This window comes from Podarcis muralis, chromosome Z, assembly GCF_964188315.1.
Source record: "Podarcis muralis chromosome Z, rPodMur119.hap1.1, whole genome shotgun sequence".
In the NCBI taxonomy this organism is placed as follows: Eukaryota; Metazoa; Chordata; class Lepidosauria; order Squamata; family Lacertidae; genus Podarcis; species Podarcis muralis.
Genome location: NC_135673.1, coordinates 24,223,849 through 24,237,296, shown reverse-complemented (window position 1 = coordinate 24,237,296; position 13,448 = coordinate 24,223,849). Strand labels below are relative to the sequence as shown.

At 44.0% G+C, this 13,448-nt stretch overlaps 1 protein-coding gene across 3 annotated transcripts in view; it reads left to right on the top strand.

The window, feature by feature from the left end:
• The window catches only part of LAS1L (LAS1 like ribosome biogenesis factor), a 47,863-nt gene extending 35,479 nt beyond the window's left edge, over nucleotides 1-12,384 (top strand). For all 3 annotated transcript variants that reach the window (XM_077922453.1, XM_077922454.1, XM_077922452.1), the window contains exons 13-14: nucleotides 1,405-1,549; nucleotides 12,039-12,384. In XM_077922453.1, the coding sequence (XP_077778579.1) occupies nucleotides 1,405-1,549; nucleotides 12,039-12,129 (236 nt within the window). In that variant the 3' untranslated portion in view covers nucleotides 12,130-12,384. The remainder of the gene's footprint in view (nucleotides 1-1,404; nucleotides 1,550-12,038) is intronic.
• The last annotated feature ends 1,064 nt before the right edge of the window (nucleotides 12,385-13,448 follow it).

Genomic DNA, 13,448 nt, shown 5'->3' with positions numbered 1-13,448 from the left:
GAAGACCATCTGCAGGCCATGCACCTTCCCCAGGCCACACCAGCCCTGCTTTTGCCTGGCTGCAATGTTCATTGCTTGCCTGGATGGAGGGTAGAGAGGAATGGGTGTGCAACCTCTGAGTTCATGGAGTAGGAGACATTCCAGCCATGCAAAAAGTGGCTTCACACAATTTTGCCTCCAGACCCACCTATCACTGGCATGTGACACCAGAAGGATGCCTGTGAGGGATTGTGGCCTTCGGACTGAAAGAGGTTTCCCATCCATCGTAAAACATACTTACATTTTAACTCAATTCTAACCCACGTTGATCTCTGTGGAGAGGAAAAACCGGGAATACAGCATGATCACATCTTACACATATTTAATTTGCTCAGTTTCAGTTGAAGGCAAGCTGGTTGAAATTATGCAAGTTAAATCCAAGCAGGGCAGAGCTCCACTTGGGTTACCCCACACATAAAGAGCTTTTAAGCTTGCTGGGCAAGGCCCCCCTCTCCCCCCCCCCACTCACCCACTAGCTGCTGGGTGGTTTATTCATTCATTCATTCATTCATTCAACTTATACACTGCCCTATACCCAGAAGTCTCAGGGCGGTTCACAACAAGACCACAACATTTAAAATCAAACCAAAAGCAATTACACACACACCCTCCAAGCAACATTCTAAAAGGGTGTTGGATGTCAATAAGATCAACCAAATGCCTGGTTAAAAAGGAACGTTTTTGCCTGGTGCCCAAAGGTGTATAATGAACTTCCCTAAAGAGAGCATTCCATAGACGGGGAGGCACTGCAGAGAAGGCCCGTTCTCGTGTTGCCACCCTCTGGACCTCGAAGAGGACGCACACAAAGAAGGGCCTGAGAAGATGATCATATGGGAAGAGGCAGTCCTTGAGGTATTGCAGTCCTTAGCCGTTCCAGGGGTTTGGGTATACATGCTTTTCGTGTATATTCAGCACCCTTGAAACCGAACTCCTGTGTAAAGGTAAAGGGACCCCTGACCAATAGATCCAGTCGTGACCGACTCTGGGGTTGCGGCGCTCATCTTGCTTTATTGGCCGAGGGAGCCGGTGTACATGTTTCGGGTCATGCGGCCAGCATGACTAAGCCGCTTCTGGCAAAGCAGAACAGCACACGGAAACGCCGTTTACCTTCCTGCCAGAGCAGTACCTATTTATCTACTTGCATTTTGACGTGCTTTCGAACTGCTAGGTTGGCAGGAGCAGGGACCGAGCAACGGGAGCTCACCCCGTCGCGGGGATTCAAACCACCGACCTTCTGATCGGCAAGTCCTAGGCTCTGTGGTTGCAATAATATTGTACCACATTTTTTTCATAGTCCGTATGAACAGACTAACCCCAGGTGAAAGGCATTTGATCGTGCTGAATTATCTGTGTCTTCTCTCACAGATTGGGTGAAGTGGGGAAATTATCCCTTGGGGAAATTGCCTGACCAATCAGATGACCCTGACAACCTGCTGGTGGAGAACTACTCCGTGATGTTGACACACGACCAGTTGATGGATGGAGGCAGGAATAGCACCCCCAATGCCACGTGAGTAACATACTGAGGCCTGGATGGGCCCTTGCAGTGCTAAATAAAAGAGATGAAAGGCTCGATCTTGTCTCCACCATAAAACACACAGGCCAGTCTTTCTCTTACCTTAACATACCTCACAGGGGGGTTGTTAAGACATCAGAAGGTGTGGAGGGTGTGCGCTGTGGATGCTATATTGGGGAGGATCAGAGGAAATGTAATAAAATCCATGGGAATGGCACAGGCTGTGAATTGACAGTGTGTCATGTTTTGTTCTTTATGTCTCTCTAAGCTGGGTTTTGAACATTACTTTTCCCTTTCACTTGGTTCATTCCTTAGGAACTGCTCTTTACTCCGAGTAGCCTAGAGTAGCTTCCACGTGTTTCCTTGAATGTCTGTCACTCAGACAGCTTCCCCATCTGCACTTGCTTAACTTTCCAGGAATAAAACAGCATCATATGTTATTTGTCCTTGGCCTGTGAAGATAGACTCAGGGATGTTACGCATATTTGTTCATTTTAACAGATGTTTTAATAACCCAACCTTCCTCCAGTCCCCTCAATTTTTTTAAAAATAAACTACTTACCAGCAGCTGAAAACTGCAGGAGGGGAGAGTGGTACTCAGGTCCTGCTTGGCATCTGGTTGGCCATTGTGAATACAGGATGCTGGATTATATAGGCCTTTGGCCTGATCTAGCAGGACTCTTTTTATGTTAAGTTTGGTGCTGAAAGTGTGTGTTGGGAGGCTGCTTGTTTGGCTCTGTGTGATTGAGGCTTTCTAGATGAGGGTCGACTTTTGTTTTTTGCTAGAGTTTTGAGATCCACCAACTGGAGACTGATGCAAAGGGTGGGACAGAAATTTGATAAACTACCCAGAGATCTACTGTAGATTCAAATCTAGCTTCTGCCCATCCTTTTTCTAAGCACTTTAGCAATACAGTGACAAAAAAAGCCTCCACCAGCCTTTCTCCCAACATTGGAGCTGGGGAAGAGACAGGAATCCCACTGCGACTACAGGGAAGATCTTTGGCCACCTCTCTAGCTCCAAAGGAAGTAGAAGGAAAGCAAGGGCTAATTGTGGATGCTATATTGCTGAGTGAAAATTTGTAGCATTGTTTATGCAGCACCTTGGACTTTGGGTGTTTTACAGCAGTTAAACTGAAGCTGAAGTTCAAAGCCTGTCTGCAGTCTAGTATTTCTTGTAGCTTAAAGCCATTGGCTATCCAGCTTCTGCTTAAAAACCTCCGATGAAGGAGAGTCCACCACTTGCCAAGAGAGACCATTCTATTCCACTGTCAAACAGCTCTTACCACCCAAAAGCCCTTGAGATATTTGAAGATGGCTATCATGGCTGCTCTCAGTCTCCTCTTTTCCTGGCTAAACATACCCAACTCCCTCAACCATTCCTCATACAGCTTGGTTTCCAGACCCTTGTTCATCTTGGATGCCCTCCACTGCACACATTCCAGCTTGTCACTATCCTTCTTAAATTGTGGCACCCAGAACTGGACCCAGTACTCCCAATGGGGTCTGACCAAGGCAGAATAGACTGGTACTATTACAGCAACGGGCCCAGGACAGCACTCTTTGGTTCAGACAGGCAGCCAATTACAAATCAACCTAAGAGTTATCTCATCTAGCCCACATTTTATCAGCTTCTCTGCAAGAGTACCATGGGAGACATTGTCAAAAGCATTACTGAAATCAAGATACACTATGTCCACAGCATTCACCTGATCTACCAAGCTTGTAACTTATTGAAAAAAGAAATGAGATGTGTTTGGCATGACTTGTTTTTGAGAAACCCATGCTGGGTATTAGTACTCATAGCTGACCATTTAATTATTTGTTCTAGACCCTTTCCTGGTTAGTAGATACCTGGGTCTTCTTCTTTTTCCCCATTTTGAAGAGAGGGACAACATCTCTCCACCTCCAGTCTACAAGGACCTCACCTATTCTCCAAGAATTCTCAAATATTATAGGCAGAGGCTCTGAGATTACGACCATGAGCTCCGTTAGTACCCTTGGGTGCAGCTGACCAGGCCCTGGAGATTTGAATTCATTTAACGTAGCTAGATGTTCCTTTACGACCTGTTTCCTATCTTGGGCTTCAGCTCCCTACTTGCATCGTTTATTCTGTTATCATCAGGTTGGGCATTGCTTTCCTTTTGGGTGAAGACAGAGGCAAAGTAGGTGTTGAGCAATTCTGCCTTCTCCCTGTCATCCAGTAGCATTTATTCCTCCCTCCTCCCTCACAGTTGACTGTTATCTGCGGCAACCCCTGTATGTAACATACAAAAACAGTATGAGAGCAATTCAGTGCCACACTCATCTGATCATTCTGTCCATGCTAGCAGTTCTGCCAGACAGAATGATCCCCTGCTTTCTCCCTGTGCACTGTTGAGGGGGTCTCGGCAACCCTCCAGAGCAAATACAGACAAGGAGTGGAGAGAAAGCACCATTATGCTAGCAGAAGCCCTTGTACTGGGCTTAGCCAGCATGCTGTGTTACTTGAATTGGGGCCTACATGTTTTCCGCTTTTCTTTAAAGGCACTCTTTTCCTTCATGTGAAGGAACTGCCCAGCCTTAACCAATCTGGTGTCCCCCATATGTTTTTACTACATCTATCAATTCCAGCCACCACACATGTGCTAGGTTGGAGCTGCCAGGAGTCATAGTCCAAAGTGTCAAAAGGGCACCAGGTAGGTGAAGATGGTATTTGGCTAAGCTGACCCATGAACGGTGAGCAAGCCAAGTATATTGTTATATAGAATCATATTTTTTTAAATAATGATTTTATTTATTTTCATGGTACAGAAGATAAATTTTGAGAAAACAATTGCTACAACAGTAAACAACAAATAGCTAGTTCTGACAATATTATATTATATTATTATATTATATTATTATTATATTATATTATATTATTATATTATATTATATTATATTATATTATTATTATATTATTATTATTATATTATTATGCCACATGTTAAAGTTTCATTTGATTACTCTGAGATCACACCACGTTTTCTCATGAGTGCTGGGTGGATTACCGCAATAGTCTGAACAATTTATATATTCAATAAATGTTTGTAATATGAAATGATATTGATCTTCAGGAGCCCAGAGGCCTTAACCCAATTGTTTGGTTAACTATGTCCTAATTCTAGGAATGGGATGTCTTATTTAAAGTTTCTGTCTGTTCCTAAATACAGAAAACATTTTTCCTTGGCTCAGACGAATGCTTTATCCTCAAAGCTTCTAGGGGGTATATATTACAAAGCTCCTATAAGTAAAAGTTTGTGCACTTTCAACAACAAAGACGTATATTTTACCTGTTCTTTTTTTAAAGCATTTTTACAAGTGTACATAGGAACTGATATGCCCCATTACACAGTCCTTCATTGAATGCCCTTCAGAATTTCTCTTGACCACTTTCATGGAGGGCTTGAACTTTTTGAATGATGGAGCAAGTTGCAAAATTCATAAATGTAGCAATCTTTGATAGCTTTTTCTGCTTTTAGCCATCTTAAATGCTTCACATTCTGTAACTTTTTATTTTATCTGTGGTTGGTAGACCATAAATAAACAGCATTTGAATATTAGTTTCTATCCATGTTCACTCCTATTTATTAAGCAAATTGATTAAAAAAACTTGTGTGGTTCAGACTTCTGCAATCTGGTAACAGCCCAAGTTAAGGGACGCGGGTGGCGCTGTGGGTTAAACCACAGAGCCTAGGACTTGCTGATCAGGAGGTTGGCAGTTTGAATCCCCGCGACGGGGTGAGCTCCCGTTGCTCGGTCCCTGCTTCTGCCAACCTAGCAGTTCGAAAGCATGTCAAAGTGCAAGTAGATAAATACTGTATTTTTTGCTCTATAAGACTCACTTTTCCCCTCCTAAAAAGTAAGGGGAAATGTGTGTGCGTCTTATGGAGCGAATGCAGGCTGCGCAGCTATCCCAGAAGCCAGAACAGCAAGAGGGATTGCTGCTATCGCTGCGCAGCGATCCCTCTTGTTGTTCTGGCTTCTGAGATTCAGAAATTCCCCCCCCTTGTTTTCCTCCTCCAAAAACTAGGTGCGTCTTATGGTCTGGTGCGTCTTATAGAGCAAAAAATACGGCAGGAAGGTAAACAGCGTTTCCATGCACTGCTCTGGTTCGCCAGAAGCGGCTTAGTCATGCTGGCCACATGACTTGGAATCTGTACGCCGGCTCCCTCAACTAATAAAGCGAGATGAGCGCCACAACCCCAGAGTCGGTCACACCTGGACCTAATGGTCAGGGGCCCCTTTACCTTTAACAGCCCAAGTTACAAATATTTTTCTTGCCCTAAGGACCTCAGATAGGATTGGGGAATAGCATATGTTACAATAGAGGCTTTGCTACAAAATTGTTCCAGAGGTTTGAGCACTAGATTGAACACTAATCTGAACACTAGATTGGCCGGCATCTATTTTAGGTCTCTGCAGCAGGCCTTCTATTTATGGTTAGTTTTTTACCCCAAAGTTGGATGTTTCCAGCAGGGTGGCTCCTAATTGTCCATTTGAGCCAGTGCTGTGAACTTCCATCATTTTGTCACCAGAGCAATAATGTCAGTTGCCACAGCAGCTGCTCCAATTGTAGCCATTTATAGCCACTCCTGTCCCACTTGCTTAACTGTTCTAACTCTGATCCTGCTGTGGTGTTGATTTCTTCCTGTCGGTGTGTGGCGAGGGCAGAATTGTTTGACACACAACTGAAGGCAGAGATGTACAGAAAATAGTTGACATCCAAATTGAGCTTTTCTAGATGATCAGAAATGGTTGCGTGCCCCAGTTCGGCTTCATTTTTAGTGCAACATTCATGCAATACTAGATCCATCTGAAGGAGCATGAAGATGCTGCTCCTTTGTCGAGAATGGTGAGCGGGAACAATTGTTGAAGAGGGCAGTTTGCCTCTCTCGCCCTTCCAAGTAGATTTTTTTGCCAGCAGCAAGGATGGAGGAGCAGATAGCCCTGGGGCACTCCAGTGTGTGCATTTATTTTATTTTATTTATGCTGTCTTGCTGTTGAACCTCCCCCTTGCTGTTCTGGGGATGTGGGTAGTGCTGTGGCCTAAGCCACTGAGCCTCTTGGGCTTGCCGATCAGAAAGTTGGTGGTTTGAATCCACGCAAGAGGGTGAGCGTCTGTTGCTCTGTCCCAGCTTCTGCCAACCTAGCAGTTCAAAATATAAATAGGTACCACTGTGGCAGGAAGGTAAATGGTGTTTCCGTACACTCTGGCACTCATCACGGTGTAACGTTGCGCCAGAAGCAGTTTAGTCATGCTGGCCACATGACCCAGAAAGCTGTCTGGACAAACGCTGGCTCCCTCAGCCTGAAAGCAAGATGAGCGCCGCACCCCATAGTCGCCTTTGACTGGACTTGCCCACCCAGGGGTCATTTATCTTTCCCTTTACCTCTGGGGATGTATGATCGGGAAGCAGGCAAATTATTATCATTAATGACTGATAACGGGTGTTCTTGTGGTCCAGTCCTGCTTTTCTGCTTCCTTTTGAGGCATATTGAGTAGCTATAGTTGAGAACAGATTGCTGGACTAGATGGGCTTTTGGTTCTTAATTAAATCTTCATCCCATCCTTCTACCAGAAGGCATCCAGTGCTGCAAGTATTGAAGTAGCAAAACAATAGAATTAAAAATTAAACTCAGAACATGTTAAAAGGTTAAGAATGTATCAAAACAGTTACATATTTAAATGATGGCTAATCATTTCAAGATTGCTGGGAACAATCTCAGCCACCCAATGCCGGATTTAAAAACAAATGTTTTTAAATCCCTCCTGACCATTAATAACAAGGTAGACAGGTGCACCTCACCAGGAAGGGTATTCCACAAACAGGGAACCACTCCTGAGAAGGCCCTGCCTCAGAACATCTCCAACCAGACTGCATACTCAACACCCAAGCATTCACTTCTGTGGTAGTTGCCACAACTGATATAATAACCACAGGGTTGGCTTAAGTACAGTGGCCAAGAAATGGAGTGGCAGAACATCTGGATTGAACTTCACCTTTGCCATGAAAGCACCCTGTCCCTTCATCCCAATCAGCAACATGAAGATAATAATAGTGACCTGCTTTGCAGGGATATTATAAGAGCAGTAATGAGTCTGCTTCAGTTTGGACATAACCAGCATAAATGCATTTGTTAATAGCACTGACCTTTTTCTTCATACCTACAGATTCTTCTCTGTTGTCTTCCAGTCATTCCTCAGTTGCATAAGTAGCAGAAACCCCCTCCACCATTCAGTTTCTAAACATAGACTGACTAACAAGAGTTCTTTGTTTTTATCTTGAGTCCATTTCAAAACATCATCCCTCTTAGGGTATGTGATGCTCTCTCTTTCCGCCTTTCTTTCCCCCACCTTGAGGTTTGATTTACGTCACTGTTTGAGGCTTCTGCTGCTGTTGTTGTGAGAGTGCAAAAGAGAAGCATGAGGTCTTGCTTTAGCAATGAGGTGTGAATTTTGTGGTCGCATGTGTCTATTTGAGGAAGGGAAAGGAAAGAGGTTACTCTGGTTATGAGGTCTCTTTTAAGAACTAAGCCCCTGTGGGCTGAGTGGGAAATTTAAGGACCTTGGGTCCTCTGTTTCTTTTTCTCACAGACTTTGCACCTCCCTGTGTGGTGGGGAGGATGGGTTTACCCCCTCTGTCTTCCCCCAACTGTTTTTGCGGGCAAAAAAGGAAGGGCTCAAATGATGTACAGGAAGCAGCTGATTTCTGAAATAAATCACTGTGGAAGGGAGCTGTTGATGCCTGCAACTTGGAGGATGGGCAGAAACCTCACTTCCTCAAAGCGCCTTGCTTTACCTGGGCTATAATTTGCTCCAAGAGATGTCGCAGAAACCCCAGATGCTGTCTAACTAACATGTCTGTGCAAGAATTTCTGCAAGGGGACATCCCTCAGTCTCCACAGGGTTGGGGAAAACCCTAGAGCAGATTTAAGGGGCACACAGGCCCTAGAAAGGGGCAAAAATCTTTGTGCTTTAATTTCAAAGAGCATGATGTCCAGTTTATGACAAGTGTAGTCAGTGCTGTGCCTCTCCCAATGACGCTGGACTGCAAGTGACTACCTCAGTAGCAATGCTCACTGAGGATAATAATAATAATAATAATAATAATAATAATAATAATAATAATAATAATAAAATTTATATCCCACCCATCTGACTGGGTATATAAAAAAACAAAACATCAAACATTAAAAACAAAATCTCCTATACAAGCGACAAACCAATAGCAATAATAATAAATAGTTTGCAGTTATACCCAAATTAAAGTAACCACCAACTCCAACTAAACTTAACCAACACCAACCCAACAAAAATGAAACAGAGGAACCAAAAGTAGAACCGTTCAAAACATTTTAGCCAGTTGCCCCAACCCAAGAGTTGTTCCAGCAATGTCCCTCCGCCTCCCAGGAGCCTCTTCGCTGTTCAAGTGAGCGTGGGCCCCACCCCCGTGGGCCAGGTGGAAGTGGGCCTTGCAGCAGGAAGTAGCCTTCATTCTAGCACTTAAGCAGCAGCATTCGCTTTCTGTCATAGATGGACGTCTCTCCTGTGGGGTTGAGATAGTTTGCTTTGTGCAGAGCCTATCCATCTTTATCTGCTGTCTAGCATTATTAAAAAGGTAAAGGTACCCCTGCCCATATGGGCCAGTCGTGTCCGACTCTAGGGTTGTGCACCCATCTCACTTAAGAGGCCGGGGGCCAGCGCTGTCCGGAGACACTTCCGGGTCACGTGGCCAGCGTGATGAAGCTGCTCTGGCGAGCCAGCACCAGCGCAGCACATGGAAACGCTGTTTACCTTCCCGCTATAAAGCAGTACCTATTTATCTACTTGCACTTAAGGGTGCTTTCGAACTGCTAGGTGGGCAGGAGCTGGGACCGAAAGACGGGAACTCGCGCGGGGATTCGAACCACCGGCCATGCGATCGGCAAGCCCTAGGCGCTGAGGTTTTACCCACAGCGCCACCCGCGTCCTAGCGTTATTAGTTCTCTGCATTTTACAACATAGGAAACTGTCTTTAGTCAGGCTGCTAGTCGTGGCTCTCCAGTTTCAGACAAGGTACATTCGTAGCTTATCTGGAGATACCAGGAATTGAACCTGGGATGCTTTGCATGCAAAGCAGATGTGCTGCCACTGAACTACAGCCCTCAACTAAAATGTCCAGTCCCATCCCTGAAAGTGATGAGTTGGAAACATTCCAGCTGTGACAAGCATTTTATTCTGCCATCCTGTGCCTCAGTATGCTATTTCCAACTACCTTGTTTCATCTTATAGTGGAGATGCAGCCTGTCCTCTGTTTCTACTATGATTCTGCTTGTAGTGTTCACTCAGTTTTGCACCACAGCCTGATCTATGCATAAGACAGAGTGAGGTGGTAGAGTTCTCAGGTGTGGGAGAACAGACTGCAGACTTCAGGCTTCACAATTTTTAATGCTACCCTAATGGCAGGCGCTGGGACCGAACAACGGGAGCGCACCCGTGGCGGGGTGCGCTCCCGTTGTTCGGTCCCAGCTCCTGCCCACCTAGCAGTTCGAAAGCACCCTCAAGTGCAAGTAGATAAATAGGGACCGCTTACTAGCGGGAAGGTAAACGGCGTTTCCGTGTGCTGCGCTGGTGCCGGCTCGCCAGAGCAGCTTCATCACGCTGGCCACGTGACCCGGAAGTGTCTTCGGACAGCGCTAGCCCCCGGCCTCTTGAGTGAGATGGGCGCACAACCCTAGAGTCTGTCAAGACTGGCCCGTACGGGCAGGGGTACCTTTACCTTTACCTTAATGCTAGCACAATAGGGAGCAACTTCCTAGCATGCTTGGTTTTTGTTTTTGTTTAACTGCAGGTCATTTTGCAGTTGTGTGGGGTTTTTTATTGTGATTTGTGATGAGGTGTTGGGTACCAAAACCGGCATCCCTTATCAGCTGTCTGAAGCGGTACGGTCCACTCTACCACCCCAGCATTCTGGTGACTTGCTCTGCTGCATATGTAGACCAGCCCCACGGCATATCTTCCGTTAAATCATTTGTGTTACTTGGCAAGCCATGTTGAGACATGGGCAAGATGTTTTATTTTGCTACCTTTTTATTCCACCTTTTCTCCAAGGCTCTCATTTATCTATGATTATGCAGAAGCTTGAACATGAGATTGGCTCGACTCTAGCATTAGGGGAATTCTTTACTATATCTGGCTTTAGGGAAATTTGTAGGTGCTTTTCAACCTTTTCTTGTCCCTACTTGTTAAAAACACACATGTGGCCTGATGGGGTTAGATATTAGAAACCACTGCAGACATGAAGCAGGCATGTGTCTTAAGGCTATAGCCTTAAGCAGGTTTACCAGCTCTAAGCATCTTGGGTGTGGAATACCTGAGATACTTACCCCAATATGTAGGTGCATACCCCAACCTTACCTCACAGTGGCCAGTTAATTTTAGGAGGGCAGATTTTGCCTGTCTTACTGGCTGATTTGATGTTAGCTTTATGAAGCTGTAGCTGGACTTTTCATTGTGGTTTGCACATGCTGTTGACCACTTTGCGAATTTCATGGTAAAGAAGCAGGGAAGGCAAATCCTGCTGAACACAGGGCGTTCCCAGGCTGTCACTGTGTCCAGGAGGGATTAAATCACATCTTGATGAATTCAGCTCGCAAAATTATAGTTGATTTGGAAGTCTTATGCAGCAAACACACTTCCCCAAAAGATCTGACTTCTCGCAGTAAGGAAGGTGATGGGGAAATAATAATAATAATAATAATAATAATAATAATAATAATAATAATAATAATAATAATAAAAAATTTTATTTATATCCCGCCCTCCCCAGCCGAAGCTGGGCTCTGGAAAGTGTGGGATAACAGTTTTTCTGTAGCAGAATATTCTATCACCCTTGAAAACAATCCAGAATAAATGTTTCTAATATAGTCAAACAGAGATGCATGAATGCTGAATAAACAAGTTGTCTGGAAGCACCTTCTGCTGTATTTACTTTTTAACCAAGGATGGTTCTGTTAAAATATCAGTTTCTGCTCTGGCACTGGCAGGTCCCTTGTTGGTTGTATTTGCATTTTGTTAGGGGAATTCCTTCTTTCCTCCAGAGAACAAAACAGCTGTTGGGCAGTTTTCTGTGTGTGCAATGTGGAATTTACATTCAGAAGTAACCATTATTTAATCCTGGGAGAGGGCAAAGGTGATTATAGTTGTGAAACACTCTTCACTAGTATATCTTAAGTTGAGTTCAATAGGTAAGTCCAGTGTTTCTCAAGCTTGGGTCCCCAGCTCACCCCTGACCAATGGTCCTGCTAGCTAGGGATGATGGGATTTGTACCCACTACCCGTGTATAAGACGCCCCCAGTTTTTAAACCTTATTTTACAATAAAAAGCCTTGTCTTATACACAAAAAGTATGGTATGTGTTTGTGTCCCTTTTGCTTATAAAATTTGTTTTTAAAGCTGTTTTCCCCCCTTCTCCTACAGCTCTTCAGAATGGGGTGGCTCTGCTGCTGAGGGATTATTATGGACCCAGAGCGATCTCCATAAGATCAAAAATGACCTTCAACTATTCTAACAAGTGGATGATGTGCTGGTGGTGCAGAAGAATATACTGTGCGGAATTGGCACTACTACAAGTGTCACATACATATATGTTCCACATTTGTAATATTTTAATATTTTAATGTTTCAGTATTTTAATGCTGTATTTTAATTTTGTTTTTAAGTTGTAATCATTCAACTTGTTTTATAATTGCTTGTAAGCCGCTCTGAGCCCGGCTGGCCTTGGCTGGGGAGGGCGGGGTATAAATAAAAATTATTAGTATTATTATTATTATTACATATCATGTGCTGAGGTGTTGGCATGCTATTTTGTTTACTACATGTGAAAGTCTTGCCATTTTACAATTCTTTTTTAAAAAGAAACTAAACAATATAAATCTTCAATCAAATATTGAAATATAAAAATTACAGTCCTGTACATATTTACTTGGGAGTTAGTCCTATTAAAATAAATAGGCCTTAGAAATAGAAGTAGACAGGCATAGAACTTGCATATTAACTTATCACTCCCTTGGAAGCTGAGCCTCCTATTTCTGTAACCTTCAATAGATTCCCTTCTTTCCCTTTCTCACAATCACCTGTCCATCTGTCCTCTTCTTGTGTCAACTTTCCTGAACTCAAATGGTAGAGGGGAAAATTTGTAGTAGCTTTAGTACCCTCAGAACCTAACATAGTCTGCAATTGTTTGCTGCTCTTCTAAGCCCACTTAATTTGGAGGCAGCTCCATTTAAATGAATGGACCTTGCTTCTGAATAAGCATTTATGGGAAGGCAGTGAGCAAGATGGCTAATCATTCTGTAAGCAAGCACTCCAGTGCATCCCTACCCATGCCAACTCAGAAGAAAGTCCTACTTATTCAGCGGGGTGTGCTCCCAAGTAAATTGGATTAGAATTGCCATTTCAGATTTGGGTGAAAAACTGCAATAACCCTCAGGTGTTATTGAGGAAACGCATAGCAATCCTAAGCCCCAACCATGGTTATTATTATTTATTGAATTTATATACCACTCCATACCCGGAGGTCTCAGGGCGGGCACAGAAAAGCTCAACATAAAAACCACAATATGTATAATCAAAATAAAAACCACCTAATAACACCCCCCAATAAAAGGAACATTTTTGCCTGGCGCCTAAAGGTGTATAATGAAGGCACCAGGCGAATTTCCCTGGGGAGAGCATTCCACAGACAAGAAGCCATTGCAGAGAAGGCCTGTTATGTTGCCACCCTTTGGACCTCTCGAGGAGGAAGCACATGAAGGTTAAAACTGGGTAAACTATCCCAAAGGATCAGGCTGTGAAATTGCCCACAATCCTATCAGCATACCTTTACCT